The sequence below is a fragment of the Callionymus lyra genome, chromosome 15 (assembly GCF_982586985.1).
Source record: "Callionymus lyra chromosome 15, fCalLyr1.hap1.1, whole genome shotgun sequence".
NCBI classification, from domain to species: Eukaryota; Metazoa; Chordata; class Actinopteri; order Syngnathiformes; family Callionymidae; genus Callionymus; species Callionymus lyra.
In genome coordinates, this window is record NC_141832.1 from 2,925,229 (window position 1) to 2,951,554 (window position 26,326).

Here is a 26,326-nt window from a genome sequence, read left to right on the forward strand (position 1 = left end):
ATACTTCCATACAATAATACTCTGACACTGATATACTTCCATACAATAATACTCTGACTCTGATATACTTCCATACAATAATACTCTGACTCTGATATACTTCCATACAATAATACTCTGACTCTGATATACTTCCATACAATAATACTCTGACACTGATATACTTCCATACAATAATACTCTGACTCTGATATACTTCCATACAATAATACTCTGACACTGATATACTTCCATACAATAATACTCTGACTCTGATATACTTCCATACAATAATACTCTGACTCTGATATACTTCCATACAATAATACTCTGACACTGATATACTTCCATACAATAATACTCTGACTCTGATATACTTCCATACAATAATACTCTGACTCTGATATACTTCCATACAATAATACTCTGACACTGATATACTTCCATACAATAATACTCTGACTCTTATATACTTCCATACAATAATACTCTGACACTGATATACTTCCATACAATAATACTCTGACTCTGATATACTTCCATACAATAATACTCTGACTCTGATATACTTCCATGCAATAATACTCTGACTCTGATATACTTCCATACAATAATACTCTGACACTGATATACTTCCATACAATAATACTCTGACACTGATATACTTCCATACAATAATACTCTGACTCTGATATACTTCCATACAATAATACTCTGACTCTGATATACTTCCATACAATAATACTCTGACTCTGATATACTTCCATACAATAATACTCTGACACTGATATACTTCCATACAATAATACTCTGACTCTGATATACTTCCATACAATAATACTCTGACACTGATATACTTCCATACAATAATTCTCTGACTCTGATATACTTCCATAAAATAATACTCTGACACTGATATACTTCCATACAATAAACTCTTAACGCTGATATACTTCCATACAATAATACTCTGACACTGATATACTTCCTTACAATAATACTCTGACACTGATATACTTCCATACAATAAACTCTTAACGCTGATATACTTCCATACGATAATACTCTGACACTGATATACTTCCTTACAATAATACTCTGACACTGATATACTTCCATACAATAAACTCTTAACGCTGATATACTTCCATACAATAATACTCTGACACTGATATACTTCCATACAATAATTCTCTGACTCTGATATACTTCCATAAAATAATACTCTGACACTGATATACTTCCAAACAATAAACTCTTAACGCTGATATACTTCCATACAATAATACTCTGACACTGATATACTTCCTTACAAAAATACTCTGACACTGATATACTTCCATACAATAATACTCTTAACGCTGATATACTTCCATACGATAATACTCTGACACTGATATACTTCCATACGATAATACTCTGACTCTGATATACTTCCATACAATAATACTCTGACTCTAATATACTTCCATACAATAATACTCTGACTCTGATATACTTCCATACAATAATACTCTGACACTGATATACTTCCATACAATAATACTCTGACGCTGATATACTTCCATACAATAATACTCTGACACTGATATACTTCCATACAATAATACTCTGACTCTGATATACTTCCATACAATAATACTCTGACGCTGATATACTTCCATACAATAATACTCTGACAATGATATACTTCCATACAATAATACTCTGACTCTGACATTCTTCCATACAATAATACTCTGACGCTGAGATACTTCCATACAATAATACTCTGACACTGATATACTTCCATACAATAATACTCTGACTCTGAGATACTTCCATACAATAATACTCTGACGCTGATATACTTCCATACAAGAATACTATTGACGCTGATATACTTCCATACAATAATACTCTGACTCTGATATACTTCCATACAATAATACTCTGACGTTGATATACTTCCATACAATAATACTCTGACACTGATATACTTCCATACAATAATACTCTGACTCTGATATACTTCCATACAATAATACTCTGACACTGATATACTTCCATACAATAATACTCTGACTCTGATATACTTCCATACAATAATACTCTGACTCTGATATACTTCCATACAATAATACTCTGACACTGATATACTTCCATACAATAATACTCTGACTCTGATATACTTCCATACAATAATACTCTGACACTGATATACTTCCAGACAATAATACTCTGACTCTGATATACTTCCATACAATAATACTCTGACTCTGATATACTTCCATACAATAATACTCTGACACTGATATACTTCCATACAATAATACTCTGACTCTGATATACTTCCATACAATAATACTCTGACTCTGATATACTTCCATACAATAATACTCTGACACTGATATACTTCCATACAATAATACTCTGACTCTTATATACTTCCATACAATAATACTCTGACACTGATATACTTCCATACAATAATACTCTGACTCTGATATACTTCCATACAATAATACTCTGACTCTGATATACTTCCATACAATAATACTCTGACTCTGATATACTTCCATACAATAATACTCTGACTCTGATATACTTCCATACAATAATACTCTGACTCTGATATACTTCCATACAATAATACTCTGACACTGATATACTTCCATACAATAATACTCTGACGCTGATATACTTCCATACAATAATACTCTGACACTGATATACTTCCATACAATAATACTCTGACTCTGATATACTTCCATACAATAATACTCTGACGCTGATATACTTCCATACAATAATACTCTGACAATGATATACTTCCATACAATAATACTCTGACTCTGACATTCTTCCATACAATAATACTCTGACGCTGAGATACTTCCATACAATAATACTCTGACACTGATATACTTCCATACAATAATACTCTGACTCTGAGATACTTCCATACAATAATACTCTGACGCTGATATACTTCCATACAAGAATACTATTGACGCTGATATACTTCCATACAATAATACTCTGACTCTGATATACTTCCATACAATAATACTCTGACGTTGATATACTTCCATACAATAATACTCTGACACTGATATACTTCCATACAATAATACTCTGACTCTGATATACTTCCATACAATAATACTCTGACACTGATATACTTCCATACAATAATACTCTGACTCTGATATACTTCCATACAATAATACTCTGACTCTGATATACTTCCATACAATAATACTCTGACACTGATATACTTCCATACAATAATACTCTGACTCTGATATACTTCCATACAATAATACTCTGACACTGATATACTTCCGTACAATAATACTCTGACTCTGATATACTTCCATACAATAATACTCTGACTCTGATATACTTCCATACAATAATACTCTGACACTGATATACTTCCATACAATAATACTCTGACTCTGATATACTTCCATACAATAATACTCTGACTCTGATATACTTCCATACAATAATACTCTGACACTGATATACTTCCATACAATAATACTCTGACTCTTATATACTTCCATACAATAATACTCTGACACTGATATACTTCCATACAATAATACTCTGACTCTGATATACTTCCATACAATAATACTCTGACTCTGATATACTTCCATACAATAATACTCTGACTCTGATATACTTCCATACAATAATACTCTGACACTGATATACTTCCATACAATAATACTCTGACACTGATATACTTCCATACAATAATACTCTGACTCTGATATACTTCCATACAATAATACTCTGACTCTGATATACTTCCATACAATAATACTCTGACTCTGATATACTTCCATACAATAATACTCTGACACTGATATACTTCCATACAATAATACTCTGACACTGATATACTTCCATAGAGTTCCCACCTGGCAACATCGGGAGCGTGGGCCGGGTGGACGTTCTTCATCAGGGCCTGGATCCAGTTCTTGCGGATCCCGGCCGTCATGGCCGAGAGCGTGAAGACGCCTCTGCTGGTCTGAGAGTAGAAACATCAACGTTTGTCCTGAAGAACATCACCTGCTGGTCTTCAAACTCTCATGTCGATCTGGAAACCGTAGTTCCTCTGGACCTGCAGCTCGGACACGTTGTAACACTTGGAAAGATCCAGTTCTCCCTCCAGGTCTGACGCCTGGAGATTGATGAGAGTGATTGACGAGAGTGATTGATGAGAGTGATTGACGAGAGTGAATCGAAGAGAGTGATCGAAGAGAGTGATCGAAGAGAGTGATTGACGAGAGTGAATCGAAGAGAGTGATCGACGAGAGTGATCGACGAGAGTGATTGATTGACAGCTCAGGGGACGACGACTTCAAAAGTACAAACCTCTTCGGCGACGGAGTCCTTGTAGTACCTCAGTCTGTCCGCGGAGAGAACGAACCAGTATTTCTTCCACTGGGATAAGAATCAAAGAGTCAATGAAGTACAAACTGTTGACGTGTGGAAGTGTTTCTACCTGCTGGCTGTCGTCCAACAGAACCATCCAACCTTTCTTGAAGTTCAGCAGATCAGGCTGCAGACGAGAAACATTTGGTTTTCACTTTCAAACCTCAGACGCCTTTTAGTTCATTCTTACATATTTAATCTTTGAATTAATGAATTATATCTAAATAATGTCATTTCTTTGCTCGTTATTAAAGCAGCACTAGGTAACATTTGTATTTTAAATATGTATTTCCTGCAATATTTGGTCACATTTGAGCTCCGACATCAATTCTCGATGTACATCACTTTACATGGAGAATCTGTGACTCTAATGCAGAAGAAAATGTTACGTAGTGCTGCTTTAAAAGTTTTAAAAGTAACATTGTGTTATAACAATTGTTATAATCAGTTTTTCTTTTGTTTATTGTTGTTAAGGTGGTTCCTCGCGATATCGGGGTTCACCTCACGCAGTATTGTTGTTTCACAGATTATTTTTCATATTTCCATATTATTATTTTATAATTATTATTATTTTATACAATATATTGTATAAAACTTCAGTCAGAAAATACAACAATCCGCCTCCTCATCATATTTACCGCACCGGCCTTACTTAGGGTGCCAGCTAAACTCCCATGATGCCTTTCTTCACACTGCTCTATTTAGTGACGGCTGACTGGTCGCTACAATACTAAGTAAGCAAGTAAGTCATTTGTATTTATAGAGCGCTTTTCCAGACCAGGGTCACAAAGCGCTTAAACAATCAAAACAATATTCAATAAAAATATATACTTTAAAGAGTCATCAAATCAAGGAAAAGCTATTATAATGTTTAAACTCTACATCTATGTTGCGTGTGTGTGGCGGGCTGGGCGGCAAAGCACCATCAGGTAATAACTAAGATGGTTGTCTATGAACGAGGTAAAAAAAAGGTCTTCATTTTGTTTTTCTTTAAAAGGTTTACAGCGTTGACCGGGTCTTGAGACGGAGGCGCTGATCCTCATCATCACCACCAGTCAACTCTTAGTCAAATGATCAGGAAGTTCCCGCAGACGACTGTCATCTCTGAGCAGATGAGTACAAACGAGAGAACGGGACGAAAAGATGGAAAGAATGAGTCTCGTTCATGACGACACCACATCAGCCTCGCAGGCAACGGAACCGGTTTCGTACCGGAACAAAAGAAAGAGTCGGTGGTGAATGAATAAGTTGCTCCTTCTCACCCGCCGACACATGGAGCTCCGCGGGCTTCTGTCCAAACACTCCTGACACCAGAGCTATAAAAGCCGTGAGTCATGTTCCGTGCTCCGTTGGATTTGTATTTAAAAGGCTACAAATAAAAGAATGTTGTTCTATTTCGTCCTTACTGACCGCCAGAGGCGGTGCTTCAAGCACTGAATGTATCCATCTCGCGCATGTGCTGTTCGAGTTAATACCAACAAAGTCACCTGTGACCCCTGATGACCCCGGATAGGGTATATCTTCCGGTGACATCAGAGGATCTGTTCCTTTTCATCTTCTCGCTGCGCAGGTTGCATCTCACGAGCTAGTTCAAGGACTAGTTCTTTTGTGCATTGCTGGTAGTCTCGCGGCTTCTGTCGGAGCTGCGAAACTTTCGCCCTCCAGAGGCTGCAAAGAACTTTGACGCTGAGAAGTTGTAGCGGCTCGCCGTGGACAACTTTCCTTGTTACATTTTGTTCGGTGCAACCTGTTGTACTCGCCTTTGGTTGCATTAATTCTTTGTTGGTGACGGGAGTGTGTTCGCTCCCTCTCCCGACATTGTACACTAAATATTTATATATCAGTACAACCTGTTGTACTCGCTTTTGGTTGTATTTTGATTTCTTTTGGTGACGGAAGTGTATTCGCTCCCTCTCCCGACATTTGTACCGCTGATATACAGCTACTGTTATTGAGTGCCGGTGCAACCTATTGCACTCACTTGGTTATTTTTTACATTTGTTGGTGACGGCAGTGTTTTCGCTCCCTCTCCCGACATTTGTACCGCTGATATTCAGCTACCGTTTTTGAAGTACCCTTGCAATCTATTGCACTCGCTTTTGTTTATATTTTTATATTTGTTGGTGACGACAGCGTATTCGCTCCTTCTCCCAGCATTTGTGCTACTTCTATCTCATATGTGTAACACTCGTTGGTGAAGGCTGTGTTTTCGCTCCCGCTCCCAGCGTTTGTTGTTTTTTCTCTGTGTGGCCTTCTGCTCGTTACTAACATGCTTGGCGGCCACTCTTGCTCAGCCTGTGTGGCTTCTCTGCAGCCTGAATATGGCCATGATATATGTCCCTCATGCCTTGGTCTCGAGCATCTGAGGGAAGGTCTTTCAGAAGATCCCTGCATGAACTGCAGCTTCATGCCCCGGAGAGTAAGGGCTGCCAGACTTGCTGAGGTGGAACAACTGTTGGGCCCCGTTTCGTTGCCTGAGCAGCCCAGCTAATAAAACCATTTATTCCCCCGGAAGGGGAAGACAGGTTGGGAGTGCTGTGCCCTGTGCGGGCTCTGAGGACCTATGTAGCTGCAACCGCAAGTATAAGACGGTCGGACCAGCTCTTCCTTTGCTATGGTGGCCCTAGGAAAGGCTTTGCTCTTTCCAAACAGCGACTGTCTCACTGGATCGTGAATGTTATTACCCACGCATATAAAGGAAGAGGTCACACCCTGCCATTCGGGGTGAGGTGCCACTCTACCAGAGCGATGTCTACATCATGGGCGGCCCTACGCGGGGTACCCCTGGAGGACATCTCTGAGGCAGCGTCATGGGCCTCGCCAAGCACTTTTTTCAGGTTCTACCGGGTGAATGTCGCCACTCCTCATCCACTAGGTGTGGTCCTGTTGCCCGACTCTGCTGCTTCCTCTCAATGAGGTATGTACTGGGATTCCTCGTGACCTTGTTGTTATGTATCATCCAGTGCCTGAAGCACTTGAAGGGCTAAATAGAACGAAAGTTACGTATGTAACTACGGTTCTATGAGTCCTGGATGACCGCCAGAGCGTGCTGTCACTTGTGACTTCGCGAGAAGATTCTGCAGGAACAGATCCTCTGATGTCACCGGAAGATAAACCCATATCCGGGGTCATCTGGATACATTCAGTGCTTGAAGCACCACCTCTGGCAGTCATCCAGGACTCATAGAACCGTAGTTACATACGTAACTTTCTATTTATAACATTTATTTTTGAATGATCAGAATAAGAATATGAAACTCTATTAATGAAACTATTTAATATGCTATTATAGATAAAACTTCAACCCTTCATATAGTAATTGTTCAAATTAAAAAAACAAACTATTAAATGCTTTAAAAATAACAAAAAAAGTCAAAATTTCGACATATGAAATATTGACCTCAACCGTTCAACACTTTTATCTGACGTCCGATGACTTCTCTGTCGTAACCTCTCGAGTGGAGGCTCGTGTTTCACGGCGTCCGGTCCTGAAGACGCCCTCGTCTGCACTCGTCTCCTCGTCTGCACTCGTCTCCTCGTCTGCACTCGTCTCCTCGTCCGCACTCGTCTCCTCGTCCGCACTCGTCTTATCTTCTGCACTTTTCTCCTCGTCCGCACTCGTCTCCTCGTCTGCACTCGTCTTATCTTCTGCACTTTTCTCCTCGTCCACGCTGAGGAAACACAAACGGCTCATTAACAGGCAGCAGAGTCTGTTTTGTGTGTGCACATGTTTGTGTGTACACTAATGTGTGTGTAAATGTGTGTGTGTACATGTGTGTTTGCGTGTGTGCATCAGTGTGTCTGTACATGCTTGTGTGTGTGCACATGTTTGTGTGTACACTAATGTGTGTGTGTACACTATGTGTGTGAGTACATGTGTGTTTACGTGTGTGCATCAGTGTGTCTGTACATGCTTGTGTGTGTACTAATGTGTGTGTGTAAATGTGTGTGTACGCTAATGTATGTGTATATGCATGTGTGTACATGCATGTGTGTACACTAATGTGTGATGAATAAACACGTTTCATCGACACAACTAAAGGGGAGCAGTTCAAAGGTCAAAGGGTTGACCTCTGATGAGGAAGGAGACGCACCAGTCTGACCATGAACCATGTTTATTAAAGATCAGTTACAAGAAGACGTTCTCATCATCGTCAGTAAGAATCTAAATCACACTCGAGTCACATGACGTCACTGTGTCTTCACTGCAGCACAAACAACGAACGAACCTTCTCAGAGACCTTCATCCAAACATTGAAGCTTCACGTGAGGATGAGACTCACAAGTTCTCAGAGACCTTCAGAATCAGAATCAGAATCAGAAAACCTTTATTAGTCCCGCGAGGGGAAATTCGGTTTAACAACAGCAAGAGAAATAAAAACACCCAGAAATAAAAACGAGAAAGAAAATCTAAATAGAATAAAAGATAAATCTGCGCTATATAATATATACACAATCATATTTACATAAATAACAAGAGGTGCAGTTAAATAGTTATCTTGGTGTGTTCTTGTTGTGGAGTCTGATGGCAGCAGGGAGGAAAGACCTGCGGTACCTCTCCCTCACACACCTGGGATGGAGCATCCTTCATCCAAACATTGAAGCTTCACGTGAGGATGAGACTCACAAGTTCTCAGAGACCTTCATCCAAACATTGAAGCTTCACGTGAGGATGAGACTCACAAGTTCTCAGAGACCTTCATCCAAACATTGAAGCTTCATGTGAAGATGTCACTCCTGGAGACTCACAATCTCACTGTCGTCTACTTCAGCTTCACAAACTCACACGAGGATGGAAAACAAACATAGACTCCAGCATATAGAGGTTGAGAGAACTTGGTCTGGACTCTGTGGAGGAGAGTCATGGTCTCAGAGACGCTGTAGAAGGACAGAAGACCAGCAGAGTGATCCAGGTACACCCCCACTGTGGAGGGTACGACACTGGAGACCTTAGTTGTGATGTTGTTGTGTGTAAATGAACAAACAGAGTTGATACAATATAAACACCAAGATTTGTCATTATATCCAAAAGGACTTTCACCTCCTGATCTGCTGATGTTCTTGTATGAAACTGCTACTGCAACAGATCCTGTTATCTTCACCTCAAAGTAACAACATCCAGTCAGAGGCTCTTGACTCAAGACCTGATTAAAATCATTGAATCTGTCTGGATGATCAGGACGAGGCTGATCTTCACTCATGAATGTCACTTTCTTGTTTCCTTCAGACAACATCAACCTTGAGCCTGCAGTGTTTGGATCCAGAGTGATGTCCTGTGAGTGTGTGAGGAACTGCTCTCTGGAAGGAAGGAACATCATCGAGATGTCGGTCCACATCTCTCTCAGAAGGTCCTGGAGTTGGTCTCTGCAGGTTGACATGTAGGCTGACACTTCTTCAAAGCGAGTTTGCTCAAGGGTCGTGGAGGAGGTCGTGTCCTCACTGACCTCTGAGAGTGAGGTTGTGTCTTCACTGACCTCTGAGAGTGAGGTCAGGTTCTGCAGGAAGACGGTGTGACTGTCGGTGAGTGACAGCTGCTGCAGCTCAGCATCTTTCTTCTTCAGCTCAGAGATCTTCTGCTCCAGCTGCTCCTTAAGTCCTCGGACTCGAGCGTCTTCAGTCTCCTGCAGAGATCTGATCTTCTGCTCCACATCAGACCTTTTTCTCTGGAGCATCTGGATCATCTGGTCCAGGGTCTCCTGACTGCCCTTCACTGCTTTATCAGCGGAGACTCTGATGTTCTTCTCCTCCTGCTGGAACAGCTTCACGTCCTCCTCCGTCTTCTGGATCATCTGCTGGATCCTTCCTCGACTCCGATCCACGTCTTTCTCTCGCTCCCTCCTCTCTGCTGTGGTCGAGACGATGTCATGATCTTTGTGTTGGTCCTCAGCACAGAGAGAACAGATGAGCTGCTGATCAGAACGACAGAACATCTTCTTCTCCTCCTCCTCGTGTTGAGGGCAGATCATCTCCTGGAGCTGCTTGGACGGCCGGACCAGCTTGTGTCTCCTGAAGGCCGGAGCTTCTAGACGAGGCTGGAGGTGAAGGTCACAGTAGGAGACCAGACACATCAGACAGGACTTGAGGGCTTTCATCTTCCTCCCAGTGCAGACGTCACAGACCACATCTTCAGGTCCAGCATAGCAGAGGTCCTCAGCTGCTCCAGTCTTCTTCAGCTCCTCCACTATCTCTACTAACACAGTGTTCTTCTGCAGGAGAGGCCTCGGTGTGAAGCTCTGTCTGCACTGAGGACACTCGTAGATGTCCTTGTCCTGCCAGTGACCTTCAACACAGGTCTTACAGTAGTTGTGTCCACAGGGAAGAGTGACTGGATCCTTCAGCAGATCCAGACAGACGGAACAAGAGAAAGATTCTCTCTTCAGATCAACTCTAATCGTCTCCATGTCTGTGCGACTGAAACCCTCCCTTCACAGGTCAACACTTTTATACTCGCAGTCACCTGGTGACGTAACAATCTGGTCCGACCTGTGGGCTCACATACTTTTATACTTCCTGGATAACGCCTGATGATTCTCTACACACCTTGTGCGTCTCACACTTACACAAACACCACTATACACACAAAAACATATTACAGAAACACACACACACGCAACTTTTTAGTAGTCATAGTCATACGAAGAACGAGCATCGTCTCGTCTCTCTCCATCATCTTCATTCACTCAAACAATGAGAGTAAGAGGGGATGAAAGTGGGAGAGGAGAAGAATGACGACAACACATGACGACAACACATGACGACAACACATGACGACAACACTTCCGCTTCCGGTGAGCCTTTGATCGGCTGCTTGAACGTAAGAGTCGATGGAGGATTATAATCGCGACCGTTTTCCAACGTAAGGAAACAAGTAAGGAAACACGTTCACCGGACGTTGGAAACGGTCGCGATTATAATCCTCCATCGACTCTCTGATGTTGAAAAGAGCATCACGATCATAGATCCGAGATGCTTGAGACATATCTTTAGTGATATGAGCATAATATCCGGACAAGTAGTCGTTAAAACGACTGTTTTTGGCAATTATTGCAGGAGCTTACATTCAAGCAGCCGATCAAAGGCTCACCGGAAGCGGAAGTGTTGTCGTCATGTGTTGTCGTCATTCTTCTCCTCTCCCACTTTCATCCCCTCTTACTCTCATTGTTTGAGTGAATGAAGATGATCAAGAGAGACGAGACGATGCTCGTTCTTCGTATGACTATGACTACGTCGGATGCTACCGTAGCTACCCTGGTTGTCATGACGATGATTTGTGATGGTTTGCTTAAAAAGTTGCGTGTGTGTGTGTTTCTGTAATATGTTTTTGTGTATAGTGGTGTTTGTGTAAGTGTGAGACACACAAGGTGTGTCGAGAATCATCAGGCGTTATCCATTAAGTATAAAAGTATGTGAGTCCACAGGTCGGACCAGTTTGTTACGTCACCAGGTGACTGCGAGTATAAAAGTGTTGATAGTATAGTAACAAGGATATGTGTGTAGTATTGTCCAGTACTTGACTCTGTTGTTGTGATAGTGTAGTAACAAGGATATGTGTGTAGTATTGTCCAGTACTTGACTCTGGTGTTGGGATACTGTAGTAACAAGTATATATGTGTAGTATTGTCCAGTACTTGACTCTGGTGTTGTGATAGTGTAGTAACAAGTATATATGTGTAGTATTGTCCAGTACTTGACTCTGGTGTTGTGATAGTGTAGTAACGTACAAGTATATATGTGTAGTATTGTCCAGTACTTGACTCTGGTGTTGTGATAGTGTAGTAACAAGTATATATTTGTAGTATTGTCCAGTACTTGACTCTGGTGTTGTGATAGTGTAGTAACAAGTATATATTTGTAGTATTGTCCAGTACTTGACTCTGGTGTTGTGATAGTGTAGTAACAAGTATATATGTGTAGTATAGTCCAGTACTTGACTCTGGTGTTGTGATAGTGTAGTAACAAGTATATATGTGTAGTATTGTCCAGTACTTGACTCTGGTGTTGTGATAGTGTAGTAACAAGTATACATTTGTAGTATTGTCCAGTACTTGACTCTGGTGTTAACTGCTTCCATTTGTTTTCAAACCAAAATATGTCCAAACATCAGCTTTAAAGGCTGCTAGAGTCACTGTATCCTCTCGTCCTCATTCATCAAAGCCATTTTGTCATGTCATGCTACACATCAGGTGATATTGTGTTAGTTAGTTAGTAGCGTTTGTGATCTTGTAGTTGTTCAGGTCCGGATGAGACACGCAGTCGCGATCGCTCGGAAGAACTCTGACGTCATCGGACGTCATCGATGTCTGATCGACATTCCTCTCACTGAAGAGCGTGACGACACATCAGCGCTGCCGTCTGTCCAGACCTCAACGAAAGGTGGTAAGATTTTTTCATTTCCTCTCTTTAATTCGGCTTTTACTACCAAGTTGAACATGAGTGACAGCTGGTACCCACGTGACCGCTGTTCGCTTCAAAAGATCCCGCTCTGCTGTCAGTGACGCGGCGTCGTCAGTGACGTCATCGGTGCTGAACGTAGGACTTCTGAATGTTTGCTCCATTACTAATAAATCCTTTATTCTTAATGATCTTTTCACAAGAGTTAATTTGGATTTATTATGTCTTTCTGAGACTTGGCAGAGAGAGGAAGAGTTTATTCATCTGAACGAACTCTGTCCAGTAGGAAGCGCTGTCCTGGGGAAGCCTTGCCTCTCTGGTCGTGGGGGAGGTCTTCCTACAGTCTTTAGGGAGAGTTGTTCTTGCAAAGTGATTCAGACACAGGAATTCACTTCTTTTGAGTCTCAGATGATCTTGGTTGGTTCTACAAGACCCTTCTATTGTGTGTCAATCTACCGCCCGCCTGGTCCTTCAGTGTTCTTGAAAGACTTCAGTGACTTCTTATCTTCCATTATTCAAATGGAATCTGTTCTTATTCTTGGAGACTTTAATCTTCATGTTAATGAACTTTTAACTTTAACAGAAGCCTTTGATTTTGAGCAACATGTTTCTGAACCCACTCATCAAAATGGCCACATTTTAGACTTAGTTTTTACTCTTGGCCTGGACATTTCTAATGTATCTGTACATGATGTCCATCTGAGTGATCAGTCTCTTGTCTTGTTTAACCTGGACTTTATCCCTGAACCTAAGCCTTTGAAAGTTAGGTCTCTGAGACGTGTCATCTCAGCTGATACTGCAGACAGTTTTTCTGCTATGTTTGACTCTCTTTCCTTTGATGACTGCCCAGACGTGGACAGTTTGATTCACTGTTTCACTACTCATTGTGTTGAAATACTGGATCAAGTGGCACCTGTTAAATCGAACTTGAAGATTCAGAAAAAACGGTGCCCTTGGATAAATGAAGATCTCCTGAGTCTGAAGAGACTTTGTCGAAAGACTGCGCGTCTCTGGAAGTCCACTAAACTTGAGTTGCACAGACTTCACCTCAGGGATCTGATGTCTTCTTACAATGAGATGATAGAAACGGCTAGATCTGATTAAATCAGAAAACTGGTAGCAGCAAATAAGAAAAACCCCAAAGTGTTGTTTGACACGATTAATTCTCTTGTGTCTCCTGCTCCTCAAATCACGCCTGTCTTCTGTGAAGCTGACAGCAATGCATTGTTGAGATTTTTCATTGACAAAATTAAATTGATCAAAGAGAAAATCTCTTCTCCTTTGTTTGGAACCCCTACTGTCTCTGAGCCCCTCTCCTCCTCTTGGTCTTCCTTCACTGCTGTATCTTTGGGGGATATTTCGGCACTAGATGAAAACCTTCCTCTTGCTCAGATGACGTCCTTCCTTGTAGGCTTTTTATCAAAGTATTTGATGTAATTGGTCTCTGGGTTACCAATATGGTGAACCTCTCCCTTTCCACAGGGTTTTTTCCCAATGCATTTGAACATGCCATTGTGGAGCCTCTGCTCAAAAAAACAGGCTTAGACCCAACTGACCTCAGTAATTTCAGTAATTTCAGTAATTCAGTAACTCAGTAATTTCAGGCCTATTTTTTTTAGGCAGTTTTAGTGTATCTGCCAATCAAATGAGGTCTGAATCGGCAGATCTGTTGTGTGGAGTCCCTCAATGTTCTGTTCTGGGTCCTTTATTGTTTTTGCTGTACTTGATTCCCCTCGGTAAAATCATTCAGAGATTTCCAGATGTTTCTTATCACATTTTTGCTGATGACATCCAGCTCTACTGCTCTTTTGATCCAACTGAGCCCCAGAGGCTGAACAGCTTAGTCAATTGTTTGCTAGAAATCAAACAATGAGTGAAAACACTCTACAGCTAAATGTGGACAAAACTGAAACTCTGGTGATTGCTCCTGATGATAAGATTCCAGGGTTGAGTCAGTACTTGGGTGACTTAGGTCAGTCTGTCAAACTGAGCCTGAGAAACCTGGGTGTTGTATTTGATAAAGACATGTCTCTAGTTCAACACTGTAGAAAACTGACCAGAAACTGTTTCCTTCAACTGAGAAAAATCTATTAACTTAGGAAAATGTTGTCACAAAATGATCTGGATCTTATAATCCATGCGTTTGTTTCTTCTCGTCTGGAGTATTGTAACAGTTTATTTTCATGTCTTAACAAGAAGGATCGTCTCGCCTGCAGTTGATTCAGAACTCTGCAGCGAGAATTCTGACCCGCTCTAGTAGAAGAACTCACATTTCTCCGATCCTTAAAACTCTTCACTGGCTTCCAGTTTCTTTCAGGATCAACTTTAAAATTCTGGTTCTTACTTTCAGATCTATTCATGGTCAGGCTCCTCCTTACATCACTGATCTGATCCAGCCTTACACCCCAGCTCGGTCTCTGAGGTCTGTGGATCAGAATCTACTTATGGTTCCACGCACACGGCTCAGGACCAGAGGAGAGAAATCTTTTCAGGCTGTTGCTCCTAAGCTTTGGAACAATCTTCTCTCTCTTTGCGCTTGATGGATCTACTGACTCCTTTAAGAAACATCTTAAGACGTTTCTATTTGTTCAGGCTTTTCCTTGAATTTCTCGAACTCCTGTGTTGTTCTCAGTATTATCTTGATCTTTGAAGTATGTACTGTTTTGAGTATTGTTTTGATTGTTAAAGCGCTTTGTGACCCTGGTCTCGAAAAGCGCTATATAAATAAATATTACTTACTTACTTACTTACTTACTACACTATCACAACACCAGAGTCAAGTACTGGACAATACTACACATATATACTTGTTACTACACTATCACAACACCAGAGTCAAGTACTGGACAATACTACACATACATATATTGTTACTACACTATCACTATATATCGTATCATTGACCCTGTATCGTGACATGTATCGTATTAACGTATTCTTGACACTCCTTGAATCTATGGCTTCTAACAGGGGTTGCTATGGCAACAGCGGCACTGTAGTGTTGACGTCTCTCTTCACAAAAATGCAGGAGCCCAGTCCAGCAAAGATGGCCGCCACGGACCCCAGCTGTCCATCAGCGGCAGAGCCGGGCGGCCAGTGGCAGGAAGGGGAGCAGAGCAGGGGGACGGAACAGAGCCCCATCTGGACCGTCACAGACCAAGACCCCCCGAGTCCGGAGCAGACCCCTGCAGGTGCAGCGACACACACACACACACACACACACACACACACACACACACACACACACACACACACACACACACACACACACACACACACACACACACACACACACACACACACACACACACACACTCAATCGTAAAATATCTTTATTTAAAATTAAAAAATTAAAGTTACTTCATTCGATTTTTTTTTTTTTAATTAAAAAAAAAAACTTCATAAAGATGTAAATATTTTAAATTTACTTAAATCGAAAAATATGTATATTTAAAATGTTCAATTAAATTAAATTTCAAAATCTTATTTGTTTCTGTATTATAATCCCCCAGAAAATACAATTAAATAAAACTTTCAATCAAAGAAAATATTTTGAAACAGTTTAATTTGATTGAATAAATAGTTTTTATTGAAATCATTTTTTTTAATTTGGAATAAATGTTTTAAAAATCATTAAAGTAGAAACTTGAGCAACAAATACTTTGTACCTTCAAGAACTCGACTGAACAATAAGTCAAACAACACAGTTTTCAGCTTCATTTATAAAATCTTTTTATTTAAGAAAGTGCGTCACAAACATGTTAATTTCATAAGTTACAGGTTAAAGACAGAAGGACTACAAACATGGCCGACGAGCAGGAGGAACGGGTCTACGGTGGCTCTGAAGGACAATCTTCAAATCATGATAAGAAAAAACACTTCTATTCCGGCTGTTGTTTGTCCTCCCGGGGCCACCGTACTGGTCGCAGGTGTGAGGGAACATCAGGACCACGAGAGGACCACGTGAGGACCACGAGAGGACCACGAGAGGACCACGTGAGGACCACGTGAGGACCACGGGAGGACCAAGAGAGGACCACGAGAGGACCACGAGAGGACCACGAGAGGACCACGAGAGGACCACGAGAGGACCACGAGAGGACCACGTGAGGACCACGTGAGGACCACGAGAGGACCACGTGAGGACCACGTAAAGGACCACGTGAGGAACGTCTGGACCACCTCGGGGTCAGGTCAGCTCCAGCGCCTGATTGGCCAGCCTCAGCTTCTCCCTCAGCTCCTCCAGCTCTCGCTCGGCTCTGGTTCTGACCGCGCTCAGCTCGGCGAGCGAGTCCTCGTACATGCGGGCGGCGCTCCGGCGCTCCTGCCAGGGGGACGGGATGTGACTCGGGTCTGGCGCCGGGGCGAGGTCCGACTCACCTTCTGAGCGACCTGCAGGTCTTCCTTCAGCGACGAGACCTCCTGCTTCAGACTCTGCAGCTCCGACTCTCGGACTCGCAGGCTGACCTGAGGAGGAAGTGACGGTGAGTCGCCGTGACCTCGGCTCCGTCGGTGACTCACGGACCTGCAGCGTGTAGACCTCCGTCCTCGGACCCGGACCCGGCGAGCACAGGCGAGTGATCTCGGCGGCGAGGCTGCTGCTCAGCTCCTGATCCGGAACATGTGGTTACACAACCAGGTGGAAGGTCGTGACCCCGAGACTCACCTGGTTCCTGGTCCTCAGGTCCTGGTTCTCCTGCTGACACTGACTCAGAGCTTCTCTCTCGGCGTCCAGAGCCTGGACCAGGTGACAGTTCTCCAGACACTTGAGGGAAAACTGCTGCGAGAGAACCTGCAGCTCCTGCTGAGACCAGGCCGCCTCCTCGCTGCACACACACATGTACACATGTACACACATGTACACACACATGTACACACACATGTACACACACATGTACACACACATGCACACACACATGTACACACACACACACATGTACACACACATGTACACACACATGCACACACACATGCACACACACATGTACACACACACACACATGTACACACACATGTACACATGTACACACACATGTACACACACATGTACACATGTACACACACATGTACACACACATGTACACATGTACACACACATGTACACACACATGTACACATGTACACACACATGTACACACACATGTACACACACATGTACACATTTACACACACATGTACACACACATGTACACATGTACACACACATGTACACATGCACACACACACACACACACACACACATGTACACACAAATGTACACATGTACACACACATGTACACACACACGTACACATGTTCACACACATGTACACACACACACACACACGTACACATGTACACACATGCACGCACACACACACACACACGCGCGCGCGCGCGCAAACGCACACACACATGTACACATGTTCACACAAACATGTACACACACACATGTACACACACGCACACACATACGCACACACACGCACACACATGTACACAAAACATGGCAAGTCAGAAAATATTAAATAAATATAAATATATATAAATATTATAATCAAATACTTCTTACTACTTCAGTTTCATGACATCAATTACAAGTTCATTTTAAACTGTATAAGTCTATTAAAGTACATTTACTTTTATGACATTTTACTATAGTATTAAGTCTTATTTAATAGTTAAAAATCTACTCGAGTTAAAGTACTTTTACATTAGTATAAGTAAATTCAAGAATATAAAAATCTACTCAAGTTAAAGTACTTTTACGTGAGTATAAGTGAGTATAAAAATATCCATGAGTAAAAGTGCTTCTACTGAAGTACAATGTAAAGTCAGGAGTATTAAATCTACTCCAGTAAAATTAATTTGACTTAAGTACAAGTACATTTAAGAATATAAAAATCTACTTGAGTTCAAGTATTTTAACTGATGCTGAAGTACATTTAAGATCCTATGAAAGAGTTACTTTTAGTTAATTACAAATGAAAGTACCAATAATTGTACGAGTAAAAACAACAAGTACTTTTAGTATAATTTAAATGTAAGTATAAAAATCTACACAACTGAAGTACACGTAAAGTCAAGAGTGTAAGAAAGAGTAAAAGTACATCTTGTCCAGAGTGTAACGTAGGACTTGAGAACTGGACGAACCTGTGCCGTCTGCACACCTGGTCCAGGCGAGCGTCTCCGCTGCTCCTCTCCGCCTCGCGCCTCCTCCTCACCTCCTGCTGCAGCTGCAGACGATGCGCCTCCTCGATGGCGTCGATGGCTGCGACACAAACACACGCTCGTCCTTCGCTCGCTCCGAGGCTCACCTGGCGCCTCACCTGTGGCCGTGGCCGACGCCTCCTCCTGCAGCAGACGCTCGCTCTCCAGCAGGAGGCGCTGCACCTCCTGCCGCTGACTCCTGCGCAGCTCCTCCACCAGCTTGAGGTGAGACTCCTCCAGGGAGGTCAGGGCGGAGTCGCACGCCGCCTGTGCGCAGGTCAAAAGGTCACGACCCGGACGAGTCCGGACGGCTCCTCGACTCACCTTCAGCTCCTCCATCTCCTCGTCGTGTCTCCCCTGCTCCTCCTGGACCTCCATGAGTTCCTCCGTCTGCGAGCCGGTGCTGACCTCCTCCCTCGTGCTCCTCAGCCTCTCCAAGAGGAGCTGGTTCTCCTCCCGCAGCGAGCGGCAGCAGCTGGAGGAGGCGAGGAGCTGCTCTCTGGTCTCCTCCAGCTGCTGCTGATGCTCCTCCAGCTGCTGCTGATGCTCCTCCTGCTGCTGCTGATGCTCCTCCTGCTGCTGCTGATGCTCCTCCTGCTGCTGCTGATGCTCCTCCTGCTGCTGCTGATGCTCCTCCTGCTGCTGCTGATGCTCCTCCTGCTGCTGCTGATGCTCCTCCTGCTGCTGCTGCTGCTCCTCCAGCTGCTGCTGATGCTCCTCCAGCTGCTGCTGATGCTCCTCCAGCTGCTGCTGATGCTCCTCCTGCAGCCGCCGCACGTGGAAGACGAACGACGCCTCCGCGGCCGCCGACTGACCTTGAGAGGACCAGGGTCGCTCCGACAGGCGTCGCAGTCTGAAGGTCATCTCCTGCAGGTCGGCGCGTCCGCTCGCGTCGCTCGGCTGGAGGACCAGCAGCATCATCTGCGTCTCCACCATCTTCTGCTCCGCCACGTCACGGAGGAGCGTCTCGCTCGGACCCAGCGCCCCCGACACGGCACTCCAGAACTCCTCCTCCCGTTCCAGCCGCTGGACCATCTCGTCTTCGCCGGTCCTCCTCCCGGCGCCCAGCCTGTCCGTCACCTCCAGCAGACCCCCCAGAACCTTCATCCTCATCGCCAGACCTTCCATCACTTCCTGTGTCCCCTCTTCTCTCCTCCTCATCTCCCTCTCTCTGAAGACCTCCTCAGCTTCCTTCAGCTCCAGGTTCTGCTCCTGCAGCTCCCGGCACGTCTCCTCCGATCGGCTCAGCTTCCTCTCCAGCTCCGAGAGCTTCGCCTCGGTGGCCTCGAAGCAGCGCAGGAGGTAGCCTTCCGACTTCTTCTCGGGCTCCCTCGGACCCCCCTCCAGGGAGGCCACGAGCGCCCGGGCGTCCAGCAGCTGCTGCTCCCTCAGACCCAGCTCCTTCTCCAGACTCTCCAACTTCTCGGCCTCTAGGTGGCGCCGACTCTCGCCGAACCTGCCGCTCAGCTCGGCCTTCAGCCGCTCGATCTCGCGGTCGGCCTCCGTCAGCTGGTTCAGCATCTCCTGGTTGCGTTGGTCCAGCGCCTGGTTCTGGTCCGTGAGCAGCGCCACCTCCTGGGCCAGTCCGAGCAGCGCCGCCTGGTCCGGGGTCGTGCTCGTCTCCTCCTCCTCCGAGGGCTTCTCTGGACCTCCGCTCTGCTCCTCTGGTGTCGTCGCCTCCGTGTCCCCCCAGTCGTCCAGGAAGTCCCTGAGCTCCTGGAAGTTCCCGTCGGTGTCCTGCAGCCAGATGCTCGGAGCCTCGTGTCCCACTTGGACCTCCTGCTCCGGACTAGTGTCGTGCTGCGAGTCCAGCTCCAGGAGCTGTGAGCAGACGAGCAGTTGAGACTCAGTTGTGAGTCACTGACTCCGACATGTGTGCGTTTGTACCCCTGGGGTGACGTGTCGTCCGGTCAGCTGAGCCTCCGTCTCAAGTCTGCGTCGCTCCGAGTCCATCAGCTGCAGCTTCAGGTCTTCGACCTGGAGACACGTGGACCAGCATCAGAACCATGACGCGTTTCTAAAGTTCCTTTAAATTCAATATAAATGTTGTATATTAGAGTCACCAGACCAAACCAACAGAGCACTGAGTCACATGATCGTGTGCTTCTACGTTGTCATGTGATCGTCTGCGAGTCGCATGATTGGCTTAAAGTCTGATCCAGGAGCTCTGTGTTCTGCTGGTAATGTCTGGTGACATGTTTATATTGAATTTAAAAGACTACGAATTAAAAAATATTAAATTTAGACATTTTATTATTGAATGATTGGAATTATAGAATAAAACTATGTGTTAAAAAAAATGCATTTATTTTGAAAATTATATGAGTTATTTAATTCAATACATTCAATAAAGAATATGTTATTATTGAATCATTTAAATTAATAACTTGTAAATGTGTATAAAAACAGTTTATTATACAATATTATTGTATTTATTTAAATAATTTAATGAAGTTAGAAGATCAAACTTGTGTGTATAAAAATATATTCATTTCGAAAACATATTTTTTATACATTAAATGTTATATTTTCGAATTATATATATATATATAAAGGGTTGAATATGTTTTTATTGAATCATTTAATTCATAATATATTTGTATAAAAATGTTACCATATTTTTTATATTGAATGTAAAAGGATGGGAATAAAAAACTATTGTATTTAATTGGAATTAGTTTCTTCATTTTTAATTCAATAAAGTATAATAAAGTAAATTATAGAATAAAAACAACTTTATCCCCAACATTTGAATAAATCACTCGTTCTGAACAATATTGTTCACTGATGTTCTCACCTTGACTGTATAGTCGTCCAGCAGCCTCTCCAGCGCCACCGTGTGTTGACTGTGCAGCAGGACGGTCCGGTCCACCCTGAACACGGTGGTCTCCACCTGCCTCCAGTACAGATCCATCTCTCCCTCCAGCTGCTTCCTGGACCTCCCGGGATCCGCCGCCACCTCCCAGGCCAGAGAGAAGCCCAGCATGGTCTCGTACCTCCTCCTCCTCTCGTCCCTGCGCCTCCTCCTCTCCAGCTCGCCCAGCTCCAGAACCTTCGCCGTCTCCGGGTCGCCGGACTCGGCCCGGTCCGAGGTCTTGTGGCGGCCCTCTGGCCGTCGCTCCGGGACACTGAGGGGTTTGGGTTCCGTAGACTCCTGGGTCAGGTCCGGTTTGGGGAGGACTTCAGGAGCGCCGCAGGAGAGGTGAAGGCCCGGCAGGCTGGAGACATGGAGACCAATGTATAAGATATATATTATATATATTATATATATTATATATATTGATATTAATGTTCATAATGTGTTGAAAGATTGTTTTTTTTATTTAATTAAATTAATCTTTTGTGAAATGAAAAACTTTTATATTCTACTTCAAAAAAATAAAAAAATATTTCTCCTTTTTTTTTTAATTCTTCTTTTATATTTAATATAAAAATATGGCATAACTATTTTTATAAACATATGCATTTCTTTATTTAATTAAATGGTATTGTATTCACTAAAAACATGTCTTACCTTCAATAAATATTTCAATAATTAATAAATAATTACATTTATTGAATCTAAAAAAAGACATATTTTAGATTAATGAATAAAAAAAAATGTACACATAGAGTACAATATTCTGATAAATAAAAAATAAAATAAATTAAATACTGTTTAATTCATAGTTTTTTAAATTCAATATAAAAATCTTGTTATAATATTTTCACCAGACAATTTAGTTCTAGTATATTAACTATATATAGTAATAAAGAAATGATTTCACCAAATTATTTTAAAATATTAGCAAAGTATTTAAACAAATTCAACTAAAAACAAACAATATATCTCAAACTGTATTTTTAAGAGGAAAATGCATTCATTTAAAAATTATTCCTTTTTCTAAATTAAATTATTAAAATTAAATGAACAAATTCAACCTTAAATATATAGATTATTGAATTCAATTATAAAGTAAAATATATATTCAATGCTTAAAAACACATTTCAATGAAGTTTTTGAAACAATTCTCTGACGCTGATATACTTCCATACAATAATACTCTGACTCTGATATACTTCCATACAATAATACTCTGACACTGATATACTTCCATACAATAATACGCTGACTCTGATATACTTCCATACAATAATACTCTGACTCTGATATACTTCCATACAATAATACTCTGACACTGATATACTTCCATACAATAATACTCTGACTCTGATATACTTCCATACAATACTACTCTGACACTGATATACTTCCATACAATAATACTCTGACTCTGATATACTTCCATACAATAATACTCTGACTCTGATATACTTCCATACAATAATACTCTGACACTGATATACTTCCATACAATAATACTCTGACTCTGATATACTTCCATACAATAATACTCTCACTCTGATATACTTCCATACAATAATACTCTGACACTGATATACTTCCATACAATAATACTCTGACTCTGATATACTTCCATACAATAATACTCTGACAATGATATACTTCCATACAATAATACTCTGACTCTGATATACTTCCATAAAATAATACTCTGACTCTGATACACTTCCATACAATAATACTCTGACTCTGATATACTTCCATACAATAATACTCTGACTCTGATATACTTCCATACAATAATACTCTGACACTGATATACTTCCATACAATAATACTCTGACACTGATATACTTCCATACAATAATACTCTGACTCTGATATACTTCCATACAATAATACTCTTACTCTGATATACTTCCATACAATAATACTCTGACTCTGATATACTTCCATACAATAATACTCTGACTCTGATATACTTCCATACAATAATACTCTGACTCTGATATACTTCCATACAATAATACTCTGACACTGATATACTTCCATACAATAATACTCTGACACTGATATACTTCCATACAATAATACTCTGACTCTGATATACTTCCATACAATAATACTCTGACTCTGATATACTTCCATACAATAATACTCTGACAGTGATATACTTCCATAGAGTTCCCACCTGGCAACATCGGGAGCGTGGGCCGGGTGGACGTTCTTCATCAGGGCCTGGATCCAGTTCTTGCGGATCCCGGCCGTCATGGCCGAGAGCGTGAAGACGCCTCTGCTGGTCTGAGAGTAGAAACATCAACGTTTGTCCTGAAGAACATCACCTGCTGGTCTTCAAACTCTCACGTGGATCTGGAAGCCGTAGTTCCTCTGGACCTGCAGCTCGGACACGTTGTAACACTTGGAAAGATCCAGTTCTCCCTCCAGGTCTGACGCCTGGAGATTGACGAGAGTGATTGACGAGAGTGATTGACGAGAGTGATTGATGAGAGTGATTGACGAGAGTGATTGACGAGAGTGATTGACGAGAGTGATTGACGAGAGTGATTGACGAGAGTGATTGAAGAGAGTGATTGAAGAGAGTGACTGATGAGAGTGATCGACGAGAGTGATCGACGAGAGTGATTGATGAGAGTGATCGACGAGAGTGTTGACGAGAGTGATTGATGAGAGTGATTGACGAGAGTGATTGACGAGAGTGATTGAAGAGAGTGATTGATGAGAGTGATTGATGAGAGTGATTGACGAGAGTGATTGAAGAGAGTGATTGAAGAGAGTGATTGATGAGAGTGATTGATGAGAGTGATTGACGAGAGTGATTGACGAGAGTGATTGAAGAGAGTGATTGATGAGAGTGATTGACGAGAGTGATTGAAGAGAGTGATTGAAGAGAGTGATTGATGAGAGTGATTGATGAGAGTGATTGACGAGAGTGATTGACGAGAGTGATTGAAGAGAGTGATTGACGAGAGTGATTGAAGAGAGTGATTGAAGAGAGTGATTGATGAGAGTGATTGACGAGAGTGATTGAAGAGAGTGATTGAAGAGAGTGATTGATGAGAGTGATTGATGAGAGTGATTGACGAGAGTGATTGACGAGAGTGATTGAAGAGAGTGATTGATGAGAGTGATTGACGAGAGTGATTGAAGAGAGTGATTGAAGAGAGTGATTGAAGAGAGTGATTGATGAGAGTGATTGACGAGAGTGATTGAAGAGAGTGATTGAAGAGAGTGATTGAAGAGAGTGATTGATGAGAGTGATTGACGAGAGTGATTGAAGAGAGTGATTGAAGAGAGTGATTGATGAGAGTGATTGATGAGAGTGATTGACGAGAGTGATTGACGAGAGTGATTGACGAGAGTGATTGATGAGAGTGATGCACGAGAGTGATTGAAGAGAGTGATTGAAGAGAGTGATTGAAGAGAGTGATTGATGAGAGTGATTGACGAGAGTGATTGACGAGAGTGATTGAAGAGAGTGATTGAAGAGAGTGATTGATGAGAGTGATTGACGAGAGTGATTGAAGAGAGTGATTGAAGAGAGTGATTGATGAGAGTGATTGATGAGAGTGATGCACGAGAGTGATTGAAGAGAGTGATTGAAGAGAGTGATTGAAGAGAGTGATTGATGAGAGTGACTGATGAGAGTGATCGACGAGAGTGATTGAAGAGAGTGATTGATGAGAGTGATTGAAGAGAGTGATTGATGAGAGTGACTGATGAGAGTGATCGACGAGAGTGATCGACGAGAGTGTTGACGAGAGTGATTGACGAGAGTGATTGACGAGAGTGATTGAAGAGAGTGATTGATGAGAGTGATTGATGAGAGTGATTGATGAGAGTGATTGACGAGAGTGATTGAAGAGAGTGATTGAAGAGAGTGATTGATGAGAGTGATTGACGAGAGTGATTGAAGAGAGTGATTGAAGAGAGTGATTGATGAGAGTGATTGATGAGAGTGATGCACGAGAGTGATTGAAGAGAGTGATTGAAGAGAGTGATTGAAGAGAGTGATTGATGAGAGTGACTGATGAGAGTGATCGACGAGAGTGATCGACGAGAGTGTTGACGAGAGTGATTGACGAGAGTGATTGACGAGAGTGATTGAAGAGAGTGATTGATGAGAGTGATTGATGAGAGTGATTGATGAGAGTGATTGACCAGAGTGATTGATGAGAGTGATTGATGAGAGTGATTGACGAGAGTGATTGAAGAGAGTGATTGAAGAGAGTGATTGATGAGAGTGATTGATGAGAGTGATTGATGAGAGTGATTGAAGAGAGTGATTGAAGAGAGTGATTGATGAGAGTGATTGATGAGAGTGATTGACGAGAGTGATTGACGAGAGTGATTGAAGAGAGTGATTGATGAGAGTGATTGACGAGAGTGATTGAAGAGAGTGATTGAAGAGAGTGATTGATGAGAGTGATTGATGAGAGTGATTGACGAGAGTGATTGACGAGAGTGAT

The 26,326-nt window shown here is 42.3% G+C and overlaps 2 protein-coding genes across 6 annotated transcripts in view; both read right to left on the reverse strand.

Annotated features, from left to right (window-relative positions):
• LOC148064426 (uncharacterized) overlaps positions 1 to 26,326 on the reverse strand; it is an 80,374-nt gene that overhangs the window by 16,559 nt on the left and 37,489 nt on the right. For all 4 annotated transcript variants that reach the window (XM_087809572.1, XM_087809573.1, XM_087809571.1 and 1 more), the window contains 11 exons: positions 24,204 to 24,293; positions 24,031 to 24,140; positions 21,791 to 22,211; positions 20,881 to 20,970; positions 19,318 to 20,814; positions 19,113 to 19,260; positions 18,937 to 19,054; positions 17,471 to 17,630; positions 17,330 to 17,413; positions 17,185 to 17,271; positions 16,955 to 17,128 (listed from right to left, as the gene is read on the reverse strand). In XM_087809572.1, coding sequence (XP_087665698.1) covers positions 16,994 to 17,128; positions 17,185 to 17,271; positions 17,330 to 17,413; positions 17,471 to 17,630; positions 18,937 to 19,054; positions 19,113 to 19,260; positions 19,318 to 20,814; positions 20,881 to 20,970; positions 21,791 to 22,211; positions 24,031 to 24,140; positions 24,204 to 24,293 — 2,940 coding nt within the window. In that variant the 3' untranslated portion in view covers positions 16,955 to 16,993. The remainder of the gene's footprint in view (positions 1 to 16,954; positions 17,129 to 17,184; positions 17,272 to 17,329; positions 17,414 to 17,470; positions 17,631 to 18,936; positions 19,055 to 19,112; positions 19,261 to 19,317; positions 20,815 to 20,880; positions 20,971 to 21,790; positions 22,212 to 24,030; positions 24,141 to 24,203; positions 24,294 to 26,326) is intronic.
• On the reverse strand, positions 8,521 to 10,814 carry LOC148064428 (tripartite motif-containing protein 16-like). Of its 2 annotated transcripts, XM_087809578.1 has the most exons (2): positions 9,888 to 10,814; positions 8,521 to 9,857 (listed from the first exon to the last, which is right to left on the reverse strand). In XM_087809578.1, exons 1-2 carry the CDS (start codon positions 10,812 to 10,814, stop codon positions 9,177 to 9,179), a joined length of 1,608 nt encoding a protein of 535 aa, XP_087665704.1. In that variant the 3' UTR covers positions 8,521 to 9,176. The 2 variants fall into 2 exon arrangements, with proteins under 2 accessions (XP_087665704.1, XP_087665703.1); XM_087809577.1 differs by having other exon boundaries at positions 8,521 to 10,814.

Excerpts from the sequence above, each read along its gene's own strand:
- LOC148064428 (XM_087809577.1), bottom strand. The coding sequence starts at position 10,814 with ATGGAGACGATTAGAGTTGATCTGAAGAGAGAATCTTTCTCTTGTTCC.